The sequence below is a fragment of the Orcinus orca genome, chromosome X, assembly GCF_937001465.1.
Source record: "Orcinus orca chromosome X, mOrcOrc1.1, whole genome shotgun sequence".
In the NCBI taxonomy this organism is placed as follows: domain Eukaryota; kingdom Metazoa; phylum Chordata; class Mammalia; order Artiodactyla; family Delphinidae; genus Orcinus; species Orcinus orca.
The window spans coordinates 88,450,350-88,470,759 of NC_064580.1; the positions used below are offsets into that span (position 1 = coordinate 88,450,350).

General features: G+C 36.8%; 1 protein-coding gene across 3 annotated transcripts in view; it reads left to right on the forward strand.

Moving 5' to 3' along the window:
- Window positions 1-20,410, forward strand: part of CENPI (centromere protein I) — a 66,667-nt gene that overhangs the window by 25,759 nt on the left and 20,498 nt on the right. For all 3 annotated transcript variants that reach the window (XM_049705093.1, XM_049705091.1, XM_049705092.1), the window contains exons 6-14: window positions 10,615-10,663; window positions 10,929-10,975; window positions 14,746-14,835; window positions 15,180-15,302; window positions 15,536-15,703; window positions 15,853-15,973; window positions 17,105-17,196; window positions 19,044-19,161; window positions 19,245-19,309. In XM_049705093.1, the coding sequence (XP_049561050.1) occupies window positions 10,615-10,663; window positions 10,929-10,975; window positions 14,746-14,835; window positions 15,180-15,302; window positions 15,536-15,703; window positions 15,853-15,973; window positions 17,105-17,196; window positions 19,044-19,161; window positions 19,245-19,309 (873 nt within the window). The remainder of the gene's footprint in view (window positions 1-10,614; window positions 10,664-10,928; window positions 10,976-14,745; window positions 14,836-15,179; window positions 15,303-15,535; window positions 15,704-15,852; window positions 15,974-17,104; window positions 17,197-19,043; window positions 19,162-19,244; window positions 19,310-20,410) is intronic.

Here is a 20,410-nt window from a genome sequence, read left to right on the forward strand (position 1 = left end):
TTGAGTTCACATTGGAGTCTCTTTGCTGATCTAGAGCAATGATTGCCACCTTTTCCCTTTTAAACCACTTCAACAGGGTCCTTTGAGTCACTTATTGTACAGTTTCTTTTTTCTTTTTTTTTTAACATCTTTATTGGAGTATAATTGCTTTACAATGGTGTGTTAGTTTCTGCTTTATAACAAAGTGAATCAGTTATACATATGTTCCCATATCTCTTCCCTCTTGCGTCTCCCTCCCTCCCACCCTCCCTATCCCACTCCTCTAGGTGGTCACAAACCACCTAGCTGATCTCCCTGTGCTATGCGGCTGCTTCCCACTAGCTATCTATTTTACATTTGGTAGTGTATATATGTCCATGCCACTCTCTCACTTTGTCACAGCTTACCCTTCCCCCTCCCCATATCCTCAAGTCCATTCTCTAGTAGGTCTGTGTCTTTATTCCTATCTTACCCCTAGGTTCTTCATGACATTTTTTCCCCTTAGATTCCATATATATGTATTAGCATACGGTATTTGTCTTTCTTTTTCTGATTTACTTCACTCTGTATGACAGACTCTAGGTCTATCCACCTCACTAAAAATAACTCAATTTCGTTTCTTTTTATGGCTGAGTAATATTGCATTGTATATATGTGCCACATCTTCTTTATCCATTCATCTGATGATGGACACTTAGGTTGCTTCCATCTCCGGGCTATTGTAAATAGAGCTGCAGTGAATATTTTGGTACATGACTCTTTTTGAACTATGGTTTTCTCAGGGTATATGCCCAGTAGTGGGATTGCTGGGTCATGTGGTAGTTCTATTTGTAGTTTTTTAAGGAACCTCCATACTGTTCTCCATAGTGGCTGTACCAATTCACATTCCCACCAGCAGTGCAAGAGTGTTTCCTTTTCTCCACACTCTCTCCAGCATTTATTGTTTGTAGATTTTTTGATGATGGCCATTCTGACCGGTGTGAGATGATATCTCATTGTAGTTTTGATTTGCATTTCTCTAATGATTAATGATGTTGAGCATTCTTTCATGTGTTTGTTGGCAATCTGTATATCTTCTTTGGAGAAACGTCTATTTAGGTCTTCTGCCCATTTTTGGATTGGGTTGTTTGTTTTTTTGTTATTGAGCTTCATGAGCTGCTTGTAAATTTTGGAGATTAATCCTTTGTCAGTTGCTTCATTTGCAAATATTTTCTCCCATTCTGAGGGTTGTCTTTTGGTCTTGTTTATGGTTTCCAGTTTCTTGATTAACACTGTGAAAACCTCATTAGAATTAATGAGGAGAGGATTACTTTTCATGAGATGCCAATGGGCTGATTTTGATAAAATAGCATAATTATTCCCATTGAAAACGTTAATAACTCTAAGAAATCAATCTACTGTCCACATGGAAGACTTTCAAGGACCATCAGTAGTTCACAGACCATGTGAACCATTCATCTAACTGAATTCCTCTTGCTTCTGGAAAGGGAATTCATTCATTGATTTCATTTTTAAAAAATTGACTGTGTTCATTGCATTGATCGAGGCAATGTAGAAGATTCAAAGTTTAGCAGAGAGTTTCCATATTCCAGGGGTTTATAATCCAGTTGGGGGACTAAGGAAAGCAGATAAAGTTAAATAATGTATAAGTTAAATTATCAAAGACAGTATATGTTAACACGAGGATAATAATTGCTGTGATATTCCCAGGAAGGAAAGAACACTGTAAACCAGAGTGATTAGAAAAAGCATCATAAAGTATGTAGGCATTGAGCTAGGCCGTGAAGGTTGAGTAGGATTTGAGATTTGATGTTTGATATGACAGGAATATTTCAAGCAAAGTTGTGAACTGTGTAAATTGTATTTCAAGAGACCTTAAATAGATCAGATTGACTTAATTACAATTGGTGTCAAGCAGTGGTGGGTGGTAAGGCTGAAAAAGTTGGGTGAGGAAAAATTGTAGAGGTCTTTAAATGTGATGGTAAGGAATTTGAACTTTATCCTATATCCAGTGGGGAAATCACTGAAAAACTTGGGGCAGAACATGTTGAAAGCAACACTGTAGGAAGTTGTATCTAGTAGTGCCAAACATTATGAATTATGATGGAGGCTAGAGTCAGGAAAACTAATTAGGAGACTAACTTGATGATGACATCCTAAACTAGCAGTTCTCAGATACGCTCTGTGGACCCCTTGAGGCTCCCTGAGAACCTTTCAGGAGGTCTCAGTGGTTCAAGTTATCTTTATAGCAATATCAAGATGTTATTAGCTATTTTCACTGTGTTGACATTTGTACTGATGGTGGATAAAACTGCTGGCGCCTTAGCACAAATAAGGGCAGTGGGGCCAGACTGTACTAGTGGTCATTGTGTTCTTCACTGCAGTAAAAAACAAAAATGCTAGTTTCACTTAATACTGTCCCAAATGAAGCAGTAAAAATTACTTCATTAATTATATTAAACTTCAACCTGTGAGACACATCTTTAATATTATGTTTGATGAAATGGGAAGTACAAATAAATCCCTTCTGCATACTAAAGTACAACAGTTGTCCTGAGGAAAAGCACTTGTGTGATTGAGTTGTGAGCTAAACCAGCTGCTTTTTTCACAGAATACCATTTTTACTTCAAAGAGTGACTGACATATAAAATGTGGTTATTCAGACTTGGGTATTTGGCAGATGTTTTCTTGAAAATGAACAAAGTGAGCTGGTCATTTCAAAGAAAACAACTGGCACTGTTTTTTGCCAGTGATAAAATTTGAGCTTTTAAGCGAAAATTACAAGTTTGGAAAATTTGTATCTGCCACTGTGAACTTGACAGCTTCCCAGTACTTAAAGACTTTCCTGATGAGGATGGTAGCAATATTAATGAATGTGATTTTTAGATATTGTATAATGAAATGTGTCAATATTTGGAAGCTTGGTATAGCTAATTTCCAAATTATCAAGTATGATATTATGAAATTATGCATGGGTAAAAGAGCCATCCAAAGTGTAAGATATATCAATGAATTTTAATGGAACAGAGTACAAAGACGGTTCATTGATAAGATTTCAGATTCCACATTGCAGCTGTTCCCTAAGAGGCTATCACTTACCAAGTTTTAGTGAAGTATCAAAGACTAATATCCACGATTTTCTGAAAAGGCTATTAAAATATTACTTTCTTCTCCAAATACATATCTGTGTGAGGCTGACTTTTCTTCATGTACTTCAATCAGAACAACATATTGTAACGGATTTAATGCAGAAGCAGAGACTCCAGCTGTATTCTATTAAGTCAGAAACATTAAAGAAATTTGTAGAAATGTAAAACTGTGTCACTCTAAGTCATTTTTGGGGAAAATATAGTTATTTTTCATAAAATATTTCATTTATTGTTAGCATGTGATGGGCTTATTTTTATTTTTTGCAGTACGCAGGCCTCTCACCGCTGTGGCCTCTCCCGCTGCGGAGCACAGGCTCCAGACGCGCAGGCTCAGCGGCCATGGCTCACGGGCCCAGCCGCTCCGCGGCACGTGGGATCCTCCCGGACCGGGGCACGAACCCGTGTCCCTTGCATCGGCAGGCGGACTCTCAACCACTGCGCCACCAGGGAAGCCCTGGGCTTATTTTTTAAATGAGTTAGTAAACATTTAAAAATTTCCGAGTTTTAGTTTCTTATATGGTAAATATCAACAGATATAAACCAGATAAACAAAAGCTCTTTGGGGTCCTCTAATTTTTAAGAATGTAAAGAGTCCCAAGACCAAAAAGTTTGAGAATCACTATCCTAGACTAAGGGGAATGAAAAATTGAAAGGACAAATTTTAGGGGAAATTGTAAAGGAAGAATTGACTTGCTACCTATATTGGATTAAGGGAAGGGTCAAGAGATGAAGATCCAAGTTTTTAAGGCAGCATGACTCAGAATGATGGTACCTTTGACCGTAAAAGGGAATTTGTGAAATGGAGGTAGTTTTGGAAGGAATATAATATGTTTGGCTTTAGATGTACAAAGTTTGAGGCTACATCCTTTAGAAATTCACTCAATGAACATTTATTAACCACATAATATGAATGGCATTGAACTAGTATTAGAAATACAAATATGAGTTAGAATAAGTTAACTATAAGCCTCATATAGTTAAATTATATGAGGCTTATATGCCAGGCACTAGTATACTTTATATACACAGTATTTCATCATCTCTAAGATGCCATTAGTGTTAAGATGCATCATTATCTTATGAACCATTACAATAGAATGCTGCCATTAAAGCTATCACATGATATGGATTTTAGGATTAGTTCTGTTTTCAGAGATGTTAAAATGTAGAGAAAGAAATGTTAGACTATGTAAAATATTTTTTCCCAGTTCTGAGGGTCTGAAAGTTCTTTTCTTACATCAGTATGCTAAAAAGAAAATTATTGAGCACCTACTATTTTCTACACTTGTGCTACCAGTATAGTAGCCACTAACTTCATTTGACTAAGTGAGCACTGGGAATGTGGCTAGGCCAAACTGAAATGTGTTGTAAGTGTAAAACACACACTAGATAAGAAGTGGTTTTAACTCACATGAACCTCTTGCGAGCCTTACGTGGTATACACTTTTTTTTTTTCTTTGTGGTATGCAGGCCGCTCACTGTTGTGGCCTCTCCCACCGCGGAGCACAGGCTCCGGATGCGCAGGCTCAGCGGCCATGGCTCATGGGCCCAGCCGCTCCACAGCACGTGGGATCCTCCCGGACTGGGGCACGAACCCGCGTCCCCTACATCGGCAGGTGACTCCCAACCACTGCGCCACCAGGGAAGCCCTGTGGTATACACTTTTATCCCCATTTTAGAGATGAGGAAGCTGAGGCACAGAGAAGTCAAATAATTACCCAGAGTCACGTGACTAGAGCCAGAATTTATGGAAAATGATATTCCCATTTTAGAGATGAGACAACTGAGGCTTGGAAAAGTTACATAACTTGGCTAAGGTAAGCTATCTAGTAAGAGGCTGAGCCTTGAAGGTCTTTAAATGTAGTAGGAGAGAAGATAAGTACAGTGTGAATAAATCCTGTGATAGTATCCACAGAGTTCCATGTGAGTATAAAGGAGAGGTAGCAAAATATGACTGGGGATCAGGGTTAAAGTCATAGGAATTTGTTTTCAACAGGAAGAGACATGGGTGTTGATGTCAATACGTTTGTGGGTTAGTAAGGGAGATGATTGAGGGAATTCCTGGCCAGTGGTTTTAGTGATTTTTTTTCCTCAAAGTTTCACTTAAGTAGGAGGCAAGGTCTTCTGCTGAGAATGAGGATGGGAAGATAGAATATTATGTTTGAGGAGAGAGTATACATTTTGAAATAGCTTTCGGTGGAAATAGAAATAGGAGGTTAGAGACACAGTTCTGAAGGACCAGATGAGTTTAGGGAGCACGAATTTGTGATAGGTAATTTCTCCAGGGTGGGACAAGGAGGCGAGAGAGTGACCGCCGATGGATCAGGAAGTCTAGAGAGAAAAGGGAGAAGGTGAAGACAAAACAGGGCAGATGGGGAGCACACGCAGCTGAGGTTCAGGATGCCTTGGTGACATTCAGGAAATGTATTGGGTTTAAAAACTGGAATAATAGAAATTGTAGCAGTGGAGTTTAAGATTTCAGGAGGGGGTGGTTCAATGTGATGACAAGATTCAGAGTGACAATGGGGTGAGTTGTTGAAGTAGTGTGAGGGGATGAAGGTTATTGGAATTGAAATTTTCTCTATCCTTATGGATTTATTGTTGTTGCTGCCCATTTATCAATTATAGAGGGAGGTATGTTGAAAATCTCCCACTATGAAGGCAGATTTGTTAGTTTTCCTTTAAAGTTCTGTCAAATTTTACTTTATATATTTTGAGTCTATTATTAGGTATATGCACAATTATAGTTTTCATATATTGTCCTGCTGAATCAAACCTTTATCATGGAGTTGCCCTTTGTTAGAAATGCTTTTTGTTTTAGTCATTTCGTTTGATATTGACATTGGCTAGTATATTGCTTGGTATATTACCATCTTTTGGTTTTTTGAAAAATCTTCTTTTGCCCTCATGTCTTAGATGCCCCTTTTATTTATTTATTTTTAAAAAACTATTTTCTTTTTATATTTTTGGCTGCATCAGGTCTTAGTTGCGGCACGTGGGATCTTTCGTTGCAGCACGGGCTCTTCGTTGTGGTGCGCGGGCTTCTCTTTAGTTGTGGTGCGAGCTCCAGGGTGTGTGGGCTCTGTAGTTGTGGCGCACAGGGTCCAGAGCACATGGGCTTTGTAGTTTGTGGCACTCGGGCAGGCTGTCTCTTTGAGGCTCACAGTGTGGGCTTTGTTGCCCCATGGCATGTGGGATCTTAGCTCCCCAACCAGGGATCGAACCTGCATCCCCTGCATTGGAAGGCAGATTCTTTACCGCTGGACCATCAGGGAAATCCCTTAGATGCCTCTTTTCAATAGCATATAACTAGATTTTATTTTTAAATCCTGTCTGATGATTTTCACTTTTACCTGGAAAATTAGTTTATTTACTTTTGTAGTGATTGTTGATACAGTAGAAATGAATTGAAATATCAATATCTTATTTTGAGCTTTCTAAATGATCTGCTTTTTTCTGATTCTTTCCCTCATCCCTCTTATTTTGGATTGATTGTGGTTTTCCCCCATTCTTGGTTGGAAATTACACATTCTGTGTGTGTTGTTTTAGCTGTTATTGTACCTATTTTAACATGCATATATAGTGTAAAATGTAAAACAGTGTCATCCTTCTTACTGTTTTTCTTTTGTTTGGAAAATGTAGTTATTTTTCATAAAATATGTCATCTAGCATATAATGGGTTTATTATTTTTTAATGAATTAATAACTTTATAATGTTCTCAGTTTAAATTTTTAATTTTTTTTCTTAAAGTCTAAAGGTAACTAATATCTTTACCTTCATCTTGAATGATACAAGGACCTTAGAATGCTTTAACTCTGATCACACCCCTCCCAGATTATATGCTATTATCTGGTTTTAGTTCTGGCTCTTTCTTCTCCATCCTTCTCCACATACACATACAGTAGACATTATTTTCTTCACAGTTGGTGTTTGTCTAGATTTGCCCACATATTTGCCAATATCTTTGCTCATCATTTGTTTTTGCATCTCAGACCTTCAATCGAGCTCATTTTCTAGAATATTCTTTCAGTAAAATCTTTGATGGTAAACTCTGTCTTTGCCTAAAAATATCTTTACTATGCCCTTGCTCTTGAAAATTGGTTCTGCTGTGTGTAGAACTCTAGGGTGACAGTGAAATTCTCTCAGGACATTGACAATATTGCACTGGCACCTCCTTTCCATTGTTGTCGAATCAGTCTAATTGTAGTATGTCATTTCTTTTCTCGCTGGATACTTTTTTAAAACAGCTTTGTTGAGATGTAACTCACATACCATACAGTCCACTCAAAGTAAAATCCACTGGTTTTTAGTATGTTCACAGATATGTTCAACCATGAACAGAGTCAGTTTTAGAACATTTTCATCACCTTAAAAATCTCATACCTCTTGGGAAACCAAAAAAGTCATGTGACTTGCTTTATTGTGACATTCTTTCACTTTATTAAAAAAAAACTCATACCTTTTAGCTATCACCCCCATCTTCCTATTTAGAGGTTCTTAAGCAACTCTTAATCTATTTTGTGTCTTTAGAGATTTGCCTATTCTGGACATTTCACATAAATGGAATCATACAATATGGGGTCTTTTTTTCTTTTTCTTTTCTTTTTGTTTTTGGCTGCCCTGCGCAGCATGCAGGATCCTAGTTCCCCAACCAGAGATCAAACCCAGGTTCCCTAGAGTGGAAGCACGGAGTCTTAACCACTGGACCGCCAGGGAAGTCCCTAATATGGGGTCTTTTTTGACTGGCTTCTTTTACTTAGCATAATGCTTTCAAGATTCAGCCATGTTGTCAGCATGTATGAGTACTTCATTCTTTTAACCTGTTATCTTTTTTCCATAATGTAAAATTTACCATTTTAACTATTTTAAGTGTTATTAATGGTTATAAATTTTTAAGTGTTATTAATTTTTGTGTTATTAATTGTTATTAATTGCATTCATAATGTTGTGCAACCATCACTGCTATCTATTTTCAAAACTTTTGTATTACCATAAACAGAAACTCTCTAGCCAGTAAGCAATAACTCCCCATTCCTCCTCCACCCAACCCCTGGGAACCTCTAATCTACTTTCTGTCTATGAATTTGCCTATTCTAGGTGCCTCATATAAGTGGAATCATCCAGTATTTGTCCTTTTGTGTCTGGCTTCTTTCACTTAGCGTGTCTTCAAAGTTCATCCATGTTATAGCATGTGTCAGAACTTCATTTTTATGGCTGAATAGTATTCCATTGTATGTTTATACCACATTTTGTTTATCCATTATCTGTTGATGAACCCTTGGGTTGTTTCTACCTTTTGGCTAACATGAATAATGCTGCAGTAAACGTTGGCATGCAAGTGCCTGTACAAGTCCCTGCTTAGAATTCTTTTGGATACATACTTAGGAGTTCTTCCAGGCAGGGACTGAGCCTCTTATAACCCAGGTATTTAGTATTGTAAACTTCATAAGAGCAGACCTTTTTGTCTGTTTTATCCACTGCTTAATAAGTACTTGTTTCATGAGTGAATGAATGAATAGGAGCTATTCATAAATGTTTGTCAAATAATTGCAATATACTTGAGTAGTTTTCATGATGCTGACTAGAGAGTTTCTTGCTCAGCATGGCAGAGGGGAAGGGGGCCTGCTTTTTTTCTTTTTCTTTTCTTTTTTTCTATCTTTTAAAAAATACTTACTGAAGTATACATACACAAAATTACTTATAAGTTATCAGCTCAATTAATTTTTATAAACCGAACATATTTGTATAAATATCAGCCAGATCAAGAAATAGGGATCCTAACTTTTAAAAGCATTAAAAGTCACAACTTGGCAGGCGCCTGACTCTGTAGTGACTGAGATGTGGTGGTTAACTATTTGCCAGAAAAGCAATTGTAAAGTCTTAGATGCACATGAATTTTTCCTTTCTAGATGTGATTAAAGGAGAATGTCAGATAGAATGCTGGGACCTAGGGTGGCACTCGTTTCATACCCAACATGATAAACAGTATTGCTAATGGTTCATATCCTAGGGATGTGAGGCAGTGAGTTTCTTTTGTTTTTTGGTTTTTTTTTACTGAAAGTTACTATATTTTGTGTACAATGTGGCAGACTTGGTCATAACATGTATTCTTTCCTTAAAAACAAGAAGACCCTATGTATAAATCCACACTTATTACAAGTATGTTCATTCTTTATCAACCCATTTCTAAGTAAAGGAGTGGCAATATGGAATGCTGTACTTCAAAGTTTAGAATCAAGACTACTAAATTTGAGTTTGTTTAAAGAAAATCTTTGCTTTTGTTGCCTTCTCTAGTCCTATTTAATAATTTACTTTTTCAGTTTCCTAACGTTTAAAGCAGGTATTGGCAATTTTTTTCTTAAAGGGCCAGGTAGTAAATATTTAGGTTTGAGTGCCATACTGTCACAAGTACTCACTCTGCTGGTGTAGTGCAAAAGCAGCTACAGACAGTAAATACATAAATGAATGACTGTGTTCCAATAAAACTTTATTCACAATAACCAGCAGTGGGCTGGATTTGACCCACAGGTTGTTGTTTACCCATCCCTCCAATAGAGTATTATTTCCTTGTCTGATAAACAGATATTCTTAATTTAATGAACTCTAATTTATTGGGTTTTTTTATGTTTTATTTTATGGTTATCATTTTTTTTTAATGAAAGAAAAACACTGCCACCCTCTGGTCCTGAAGATATTCTACTCTAGTTTTCTTCTAGAACAGGTATCAGCAAACTTTTCCTGTAAAGGGCCAGATAGTGAATATCTTAGGCTTTGCAGGCCACTCAGTCTGTGTCACAACTGCTCAGCTCTGCTGTTGTAGTGAGAAAGCAGCCATGGCCAATACATAAATGAGTGACTGCGGCTGTGTTCCAGTAAAGCTTGATTTGCAAAAACAGGTGGACTGTAGTTTGCTGACCCCTGATCTAGAATAAAACCTCAACAAATGGACGCTCAAAATGAAGTGGTATAAGGGAACCAAGGAATCATTTAGTAGTTTAACAAATTTATTATGTGATATTTGCCAAACTGAGGGCTAAATGATTAATTAAATTCTGGTATATCCACTCACTGGAATATTAAGATCATTGAAAATGATCATTTTGAAGACCAAGTAACATGGGAAAACACTTTTAAGTGGGAAATCAGGATAAAAATTTTAAGTTTGTATCTTAATAAATATGGACCTACTAGAAGGAATACATGAATTTTTGTTAGGTAGAAGAATCTTTTTCTGGTTATCAAATTGTCTGCATTGTCATTGTATTCCAAAAATAACTTTAAAATGGCATAAAGGGATGCCAATTAAAACTGTTGTTTTTTTTATCACTACTATTTAGTATGAAAAAGAGAAGCTTTGTAAAACTATTGTTCAATGAAGTCCCAAAGCCTTTTTTCTTAGTATAAGATTGACATTTGAGGAAAATGCATTGTTGCTCTGTTCAAGATATATTGTCATTTTTTCTTTTATTTTTTATATTTTGACAGTGCCCTTATGTCTGCCATTTGTTGTATTTACTTACCAAAAAAGAGAATGGTGAGTATTTTCATTCCAATTGTATTGCATTCACTCTGTGGAATTAGCATTTGTATCGGCCTTTATAAAGTTAACTGTTAGCATTAGTTCTATGACAAGGTTTTGTGGGATTTCTTTTTAGTACTTTTATCTAAGAGCATCTGCTTAATGGCTTAACTGAACAGCGTAATTATATTCTTAATGTGTTGTAAGGAGAAGCTATCTGAACAAGGTTTCTTTTTATTCTGAACCATAGACTAGTAATTCTTTTCTTTACCTTTTCTAGTCAAACCATTTCGTGTGAGAAAACTGCTTGATCTTCAGGCCAAAATGGTGAGTACTGAAAAGACCTAAGACTGGCCAGTGTACTTTGTGCTAGGTACTGAGCTAGGCTTTGCGGATGTAAAATCGAATGCGTCATTACCTTCAAGGAACTTAATTGCCTGGGGAGCTCAGTCAACAAAATAAAAAATCAGAATCAGACTGGGGTCAAGGAGGAGTGGTGATGGTGAGTAGAATTTAACTAGGCCAAGAAAGAAGAGAAGGGCACTCTTGGCAGAGGGAACAGCATGAGCAAAGCCAGGTCGATACCAAATAGCAGAAACCGTTTACGGAACTGGGTTGGTATGGCTGGAAAATAAGTGTTAGGGAGTAGTCAAAAATGACTACTTTATTTTATTAAAGTGACTAGCTTATTTATTCTGTGGCTGTGATCTAGGAAAGCATTCTTTTCTGGATACTTAAACTTCAGTATATTCCCTGACTTTTATCTCTTGTCCTTACAGCTCTCTTGCATTGTTATTTCCCCTATATCTGCCAGGTAACAGAAGTCTGTGAAGCTTTGGGTGTAAAACAATAGGAAGTTGTAGTGCCTATGCCTAACTGTTGAAGCCTGCGTAACCTATGTAGAGGCATTCAAATTTCATGAAAAATACAAACACATGCGCACATGTGTGCTTCTCCATTGTGAGGTTTCCTGTTGGTACAATTCAATGATTGTTCTTGTTTTATAGCTTCCTATTTTGGCTGTCTGGGTGCAGTATATTCTCGTAGCTCTCTGAGGATAGTAATGATAATGTTTTTGTCCAAATTTAATTTTATTTCACATTAATAGAAATTATGAAAACGATATACATTTTTCCATGTTAACAGCAAAACAATTCAATGGAATAAGAAAATCTTACCATAAATAAGATCTTGTTGATTTGTATTAACTGAGACAAGTATATGTTCAAGTTAAAAAAATGACTCAGTACAGTGTCTAAAAATTTTTAACCCAGACATTAAATATATGGCTTCATTATTAATATTCTATATAGTACATTACTAAATTACCCCATTATCAATGCCTATTTATAAAGATACCTTCATAAAATTGTTTTGATAAGCTGGATTTTGGTGACTTTGATCACATCCAGCAATACCGAGCCTAGAAGACATAGCCATGCTCACATGTAACTGAACATGTAAAATGGTAACAGGCATAATCAGCCCATGTAAGCAAATGTATTGGGTATGTGAATTTTTGATACCTGCAAAGGTTTGTGTCCCCTCTATACCCATCTGTGCCCCATAACTTCCCATCATGATGGACACAGAACAGAGAAATTGTCTTTCTGGTGGCAAGCATGAATGGTGGGAAGTGGAGCAGGCACGTTGTTATCTTATACGCACCAGGCCCTTTGAGAGCAGTCTTTGGAAAAGGAAGGGGGAGTTCCTTTCTTGTTTGTTTGGTCTTTCATGGTAGATGCTTTCCTCAAATACCTGGTAAACATTGTTTGCCCATATTTAATAATAAAGCACTAAAATGGTCATTGGAAACTTGTGTACGTGAGCAGGACTTGTTCATTGTAGGATCTTGATGTTTCATTGGGAAATTCCCCAGATGATGGTGTCATTTTTCCTAAGAAATTCTCCTGGGGACTTCCCTGGTGGCGCAGTGGTTAAGAATCCGCCTGCCAATGCAGGGGACACGGGTTCGAGCCCTGGTCTGGGAAGGTCCCCCATGCCGCGGAGCAACTAAGCCCGTGTGCCACAACTACTGAGCCTGTGTGCCTAGAGCCTGCGCACCTCAACAAAGAGTAGCCCCTGATCGCCTCAACTAGAGAAAGCCCACGTGCAACAACGAAGACCCAACGCAGCCAAAAAATAAATAAATAAAATAAAATAAAATAAAAATTCTCCTGTTTCCTGACTAGGGGTTGTATTCGTCAGGCTTTTCCAGAGAAACAGAACCACTAGGATGTGTGTATATATAGAGAAAGATTTTTATAAGGGATTGGCTCACAAGATTATAGAGACTCATAAGTCCAACATCTGTAGGGTGGGCCTGCAGGCTGGAGATCCAGGAGAGCTGATGTTACAGTTTGAGTTCATCGGCAGTCGGCAGTCTGGTGGAGAATACTCTCTTGCTTGGGGGAGCTAGTCTTTTTGTTCTGTATAGGCCTTCAACTGATTGAATGAGGCCCACCCACATTATGGTGGGTAGTCTGCTTTACTCAAGAGTCCACCCATTTAAATGTTAATCTCATCAGAAACACCCAGAACATTTGATTTGGGCACCCCATGGCCCAGCAAAGTTGACATGTAAAATTACTTGCCACAGGGCTATAAACCTGGCTACTAGCACTCTGGGACTTAAGCAGTAGAAAAGATTGGGGATAGGTTCTGGTACACTCCCTCAGTTCTGCAAACTGTATGAGTCCAGCTTTTATCTTCAGTGAGTAAAACCCTGATGTTTGCCAGTGTAGTGAAGGAATTTGGGGTTCTAACTGCTTCTTATGTAGGCTTTCAACCAGTCCTTCTGTTTTTCAGCCCTCTTGCACCTCCACTTTTCAGAGGTATCTGATCCCTCAAATTTCTGAGCCTTTCTGGGAGTTCTCAAGCATGAATCTGCTGCTTTTGAGGCTTTTTCTGTTGCTGCCTTAGCTTTCGTTTTCTCTATTCTGCTAAATTGATTATTGTTTGTCCATCTTCATTTGAGGTTCCAAAATCTTGTTGAGACCTCACATGTGCTATTGTCTGCCTTCTTGTTCTCTTTGAACTTGTGCTTTATGCATTTTTCCATTCCTTTACTTTTTAGTGGGGCTTTATGAGGACCCAGAATTAAACATGTATGTTCAGTATGCCATGTTTAACTGGAAGTCTCTCTCTCTCTTTCTTTTAAGAAAGTGTTAACTTTTTAACAATAAAGATAGGTTTGGTTAACTAGACAATAAGTTCTAAAGGTCTCTCCACTCCTAAGTATTTGCTCTTTCAAAAACATTCCAACTCAAAGCAAACACTCTGTTACTAATTGATAATGAGTACAGAGATCAGAAGATATTTCAGCATAGATAGCCTGGGTCATTTTGGTTTTGTTATCATAAATTTAATTTCAGGAAGCTATTATAAAATAGGAATACTGTATTTCTAATCCCCATTTTCTGCCTTCCTTATTTTGTATAGTAGTTGATTCAATAAAATAGTAATATAATAAAACAGTTTGGTTTCTTCCTTGGAATTTTAGTGGTATGCTTCCTCTGGATAGCCAGATATATCAAACACAGGTATCCAGCAGTAAGGACTTCTGTCATAAAATTAATGTTTTTGTAAAGACTTTTTCAGTTATATCAAGCTGTTTGACTTCTGCATACTAATTGTTAGATATCCTAGTGAATTTTCCAAGGATCATGATGCTAAGGTATTAATATTTCCTTTGCTCTGTTTTCTTGGCTTCCCTTTTTGTCCTTCCACCTTCCTGTCTAAATCAAGAATGAGTAAACTTTGAGTCCTGAGTATTATACCAGTGAGAGTAAGCCATGCTAGCAGATATGACTGGTAAGCCTAAGGCACGGGCAGAGAAGAAGAGAGAAAATATAAGGAAGAAGTAAAATATGGAAAAAGGTCACAAAAGAGAAGATGACAAGTTGGCGAGGGTTGCTTTATGATAGTTGATTTAAATGTTTGAGTTTCTATTCCTTGATTTTCTATAGCATCTTCCTATAGCTATATCACATAATAAAATTAGGGTCTGAATATGTGTTTAATCTTTTTATTTTATTGTTACTTTTTTTTTCTTACTGGCCACAGAATTGAAAATTGAAACTCTTATTTTATTTCAGGGAATGCAGCCTCATCTCCAGGCTTTGTTGTCACTATATAAATTCTTTGTTCCTACTTTGATTTCTGTATCTTTGCCTATGAGGAAGAAGGTAAGGGATTAAGGAGCAGTAAGTCATATTGAGATAGAAATATGTTGTTTTGAGTAAGTTAATTTATAGATTTGGACTAAAATGTTTACAGCATACTGTTTTAAGATCTAATATTGTGGCGCTGTTTCTGAGTGTTTTTAGGGATTAGCACTTCATTTTGATTCCATTCAATGTATTCCATTCAATGTAATAGATTCCTGATTAGAAAAAAAAACTTAAATGGATTTGCATGGGTGTAAAATATTTCATAATTAATATACTTTCAATTAATGAAGAGTTTTAGGTTTTATGCTGCTCCGACTTATGGATACCTCCTCTCGTGTACTTTACATTCAAATTTATAGATCTATTTTAAGAATTCAGAGAATCTGTGGAAGACAGCTCTACTTGCTGTGAGGCAAAGGAATCAGGGACTTCCACCAGAACCTCTAAAGTTGATGTTAGCTAATGTCCATCCTATAAAAAGAGTAAGTATCTAAAACCCCAAGTGACTTGCAGTCTTCTTTTATTAAATTCAAACAATAACCATTCAGATGTTGGAAGAGATTATAAATATTTAAGTACATTTTAATTACCCAGTATTCTATGCAAACTATATTCAGACTCCATTCATTAAACCACCTTAACAAGTGCTTTTACATTTATAGTTTGTAATCTGCTTAGTCCATTGATAGATTGTTTTATTATCTTTCTTTTTTAGAAATGGAATTCTCACTCAGTTATACCAGTGCTAAATTCCCGTAACTACAGTAAAGAAAGTGGGAAAAAGGGGATGAATCTTTCTGATTATTTCAGTAGCAATGGATCATTTCCACTGGAACAGCTTAAAAGCTTCCCTCAACTCTTACAGAACATCCATTGCTTAGAGGTATGTGACTGGACCATGTGCTTATTTGCATTTTCCATTTGATCTTCATGGCCTTTATTTTTGTTATATATTTCCTATCTGATGATTTCCTTGTTGCTCTGATCTCCTTTTTATATACTTACAGTTGACCGATTGTTCTGTCTTTGCAGCTGCCTTCTCAGATGGGCGCAGTGCTGAACAACTCTCTGCTACTACACTATATTAACTGTGTCAGAGATGAGTCAGTCTTACTGAGGCTCTATCACTGGTTGAGTCAAACATTACAAGAAGGTAAAAATTGATACTTAGAAGTGTTAGATGAATGAAGAAGAAATAAGATGGTTTACAAATGGGTTTCTTTTAAAAGGGTGCCAACTTCTAGACAGGAGGAGCCTTCATATGCTGTAATTATTTTTCCGGTAATCATGTATTCAGAGCCTGAATGCTGCTGTTGTTGTAATTTTAAGGGGTAGTAAGAAAGGAGGTGTATTGTTAAGGAAACACTGCTGGATGGCCACCAAAACTCACTGGGTGGGTCTACTTTGATGACTGTCACAGTCCAAGGCCTCTTCATCTTTGTATGTCCAGAAACTTGCTGTTAAGCCCCCAGAACCATCAGATTAATGCTAACCAAACTCAGAGACTGTTGTGTAAGCCAGAATGTCAACTTTTTATTTCATAATAGAAGTAATTCTGGTGACCAAAATTTTCATGTTTGCCGACTAGAATAGCTCCTCTCTGCTATCAATATATATGGGGGCCACATTAGTCATCAGAAAGTTTCTTAATTATAGAACTGAAGGAAAAGGCAGTGAGGGAGTTTTTCATCCAGGCCATAGTAAAGCCTGATCATTTCATTCCTCCAAGGAGGTCGATTTCTCTAAACATAGTATTGAGTTCACCAGATTATTTCTTTCCTGGATAAGTAAATCCTGACTCTTCAAGTGTTTAAGGTCAGTTTTAGTCGGTTCCAGGATAACTCTCCTTTTCCTACTCAGTCTTTCTTTACATAGGATATGATACAGTTGGTTAGATTTCCACTAACTAAAGTTCTGCCACCCTTAGATTACCCCCAGCTCACCCTAATTGAAGTTTAGGCATTCTCAAACTTTTAATTCATACACTTATAGTCTTTTGGATTACTGTGTGGCATAAAGCTAATCACATTCATTATATGTAACATTTACTAGTTTATTTTTTCACCGTAAGCTTTCCCCCTATATTACCAAGTTCTTGAGAAACATCACACTATCACTTCCACATATATATTATAGTCTCCAGTGTGAGTTGGCTAGGATGTATGAGACAGATAGCTTGTTTATATTTGTCATTTATTTGTCACTTTAGAGTTGTGGTGGTTATGTTTTGTGTAATTTTTAGTGTTGTGCAACCGGAGCCTTATGTTTAATATTTTTGTTCCAGAATGTATTTGGTACAAGGTGAATAATTATGAACATGGAAAAGAATTTACCAACTTCCTGGACACTATCCTCAAGGCAGAATGCTTCTTACAAGTAAGATTCTGCTTGTTTCCTACACACTTCACCATTTAAAAAAATATATATATATATATTTATTTATTGAGCTGCGCTGGGTTTTAGTTGCGGCATGCAGGATCTTTAGTTGTGGCATGCGAACTCTTAGTTGAGGCATGTAGGATCTAGTTCCCTGACGAACTAGATCGAACCCAGGGATCGAACCCAGGCCCCCTGCATTGGGAGCGTGAAGTCTTAGCCACTGGACTACCAGGTAAGTCCCACCACTTCTTAATTTATTTAGATATCCATTAAAAACCTTTTCTTTAGTGCTTGACATCTTTTGTAAACAATATTTATTCAATTCAAAATTCATTATAAATAGAGCCAAGTTGCACTGTCGTTTATCTTTGTACTGTTGGATTTGAAGAAAGAATTGGTTAAATTATGCAAATAAGAGAGAAAGGTATAGGGAATTCCCTAGCTGTCCAGTGGTTAGGACTCCGGCGCTCTCACTGCCGAGGGCCTGTGTTCAATCCCTGGTCAGGGAACTAAAATCCCGTGAGCCCCCTACCCCCCCAAAAAAGAGAGAAAGGTCTATAATTTAAGAGAACAAACTGAAGATGTAATTGAATGCATTAAATTAATTGAATTAGCCAGTAAGATAAATCTCATAGGGTCACTACTTGTGTCCTTATAATCAACAAACATTTTTTGATTGTCGAATATGTTCCAGCCAATTAATTATTTGGCCTGGGTAACCCTGAGTTATACTTTTAAGCTGCCACTCAGATATCAGCACCATCAAGAAGCCTTTACTCAGTCTGGGTTAGATGTTTGTTCTACGTGCTTCCTTAGCTCTCTGTGTTTACCTGTATCGTGGTACTTTCAGCATCTGTTTTTCCACACATTATGAGCTGTGGGCAGGTGGGAACCATGTCTAACTTTTCTTCATGTATGGTTGTTCAACTTGGTACCTGATACAAAAGAGATTCTCAATAAATGTTTGTTGAATAAATCTTAAGGGTATGGTGTGAAACTATTGAATTAGAAGTTGGGTGTGGATAATGGTGGTGAGGATAAAAGGATGAATTTAGGTTGATTTTTTAGATTTCCTGCTTGGGAGGATGATGATGGGAATATAAGAAAAGCAGGCTAGGAAGGAAAGATATATTTGATTTGAAAGATGCCTGTGGGATATCTAAGAGGTCCAGTAGGCAGTTAGATAATGAGCGTAGAGCTCAGGAGTGAGATTTGGGCTAGAGATGCAGAAATTTAGGACTCCTCATGATATAGGTGGTGGTTTTAGCTATGTTATAGATGAGATTGTCCACAGAATTCATGTCATGAAAAGAAGGTCCAGAATAGAGTCTTGGTGCACGCCACTATTTAAGGCTCAGGACGACAAAGTTAAAAGGGAAAACCCTGGATCTTCACTCTGGTAAAAACAGAGGCAGCCTAGACATTCAGGCCTCTCCAGATGGTGCTGCCCAGAGTTTGGGTTTGGTCTATGGCCCCTAATGAAATTCCAGCCTTATTATACAACATTGTATACACTCTATTGACTATCATGTACTCCAAAATAATACAATTTCATTTATCTTTAAAAATATTCCATAACTTGACTTCTTACCTTCTTTCCAATTGGTAAAGTTTTATGGTGTTTGAAAACTATGTTGATAAAGATGGTAATGTATCCAAATATTAATCATCTGATCCTTTTTATGAGAAAGTCTGGCACCTAATCCAAGGCTTTTAATTATATTTATGACAAAAAACATTAGTCTAAGGGTAAAACAACTATAGCACAAAGTAAACTGGTTGTTTCAAGAGTAATTACAACTGAAGAGTTCCATGCAAGGTTTTACTATCAACTTGTGTTACAGGAGGGGTTTTATTCCTGTGAAGCATTCCTGTATAAGAGCCTTCCTCTCTGGGATGGCCTCTGTTGTCGATCACAGTTCCTTCAACTTGTGAGCTGGATTCCTTTTAGTAGCTTCTCTGGTATGTATCGCGAAAATTTGGAGTCATTTAATTTAATGTAATATTAATTAAAAGGATTGAATAATTTTTTTTATTACTTTTAGAGGTGAAACCACTTCTTTTTGACCATCTGTCACGGCTCTTCTTTACATCAACTATTTATTTCAAGGTAAAAAAATTGTCTTGCTTAGATTCAATAGGAAATATTTGTCTGTGGCTGGTGGTACACAGTTTTAAACCCACACTATAGCAGTGTTTTGTAACAGGAGTTGCTTGGACCTGGACTTGAGGTCCTGCATCATTCAAATCAAAGTTAATGTGTAGAATCTTCTGTTTTTAAGGTTTTGTTACATGTAATTTTCCTGAACTGTAACAGATGACAAAGTGAATGAACAGGTGGCAAATGAGTATTAATAAAAACAAACTGGGAAATAACTTAAGCATACTTAGTTTGATTGTTGTGGTTGATAATTTTGTAGATACACTTATTCATTTCTCAAATGTGTATTGAGCACCCACTATGTGTTATAATATAGTCATTTTCTGCTAATAAAATTGTTCTAACCTTATATAATAAAATTAAAAGTTGTTACTATTTTGCGGTGTGCTCCAAAAAAAACCCACTGTGGCTTCCAGGACTAAGTTTGAGAGCCACTTTTTAATAGAATGGTTATTCCTTTTCTAAAAGAGTGACAATATAATTAATGTTTCTTTTTTTCACCTTAAATCACTTACTGTTTGCCACGTTTACAGGAAAAATATATTGTCCTGGTTAGTGTTTGTCATAATCAACTGGTACTTTATAATTACCTATCACATTAACTTGGATTCAAGTTTTATTTATATTATTTGTAACTTTGTACCTTACCATGTCATGTCATTCACATGACAATACCCACTGCTTCTCCCAGATAACACATTTTCAGAGACTTCATTTTGCAACTTTCTGTGATTCTCTTCCGATCTTCTAATTCAGTTATTCTTTATTTCTTCTCTTATTCTACCAATCTAGAGCGCTATTTATCTGTAAATATTAGGTTAAACCATATGAATAGGTTTAACCTAATAAGTCAAAGATGTTTCACAATTGGCAGTTTCATATGTTCCAGCCTAATAAGTATATATACATTTATACACACATGCATATATTTATATTTGAGAGTGGGGGGTGGGGAGAGGAAGGGAAACAGACAGAAGGCCAAAGACAGAAATCAGGGGAATGCTCACTGTTTAAATCTCACTGAAAAGGAGGTGTCTATGAAGGAACCTT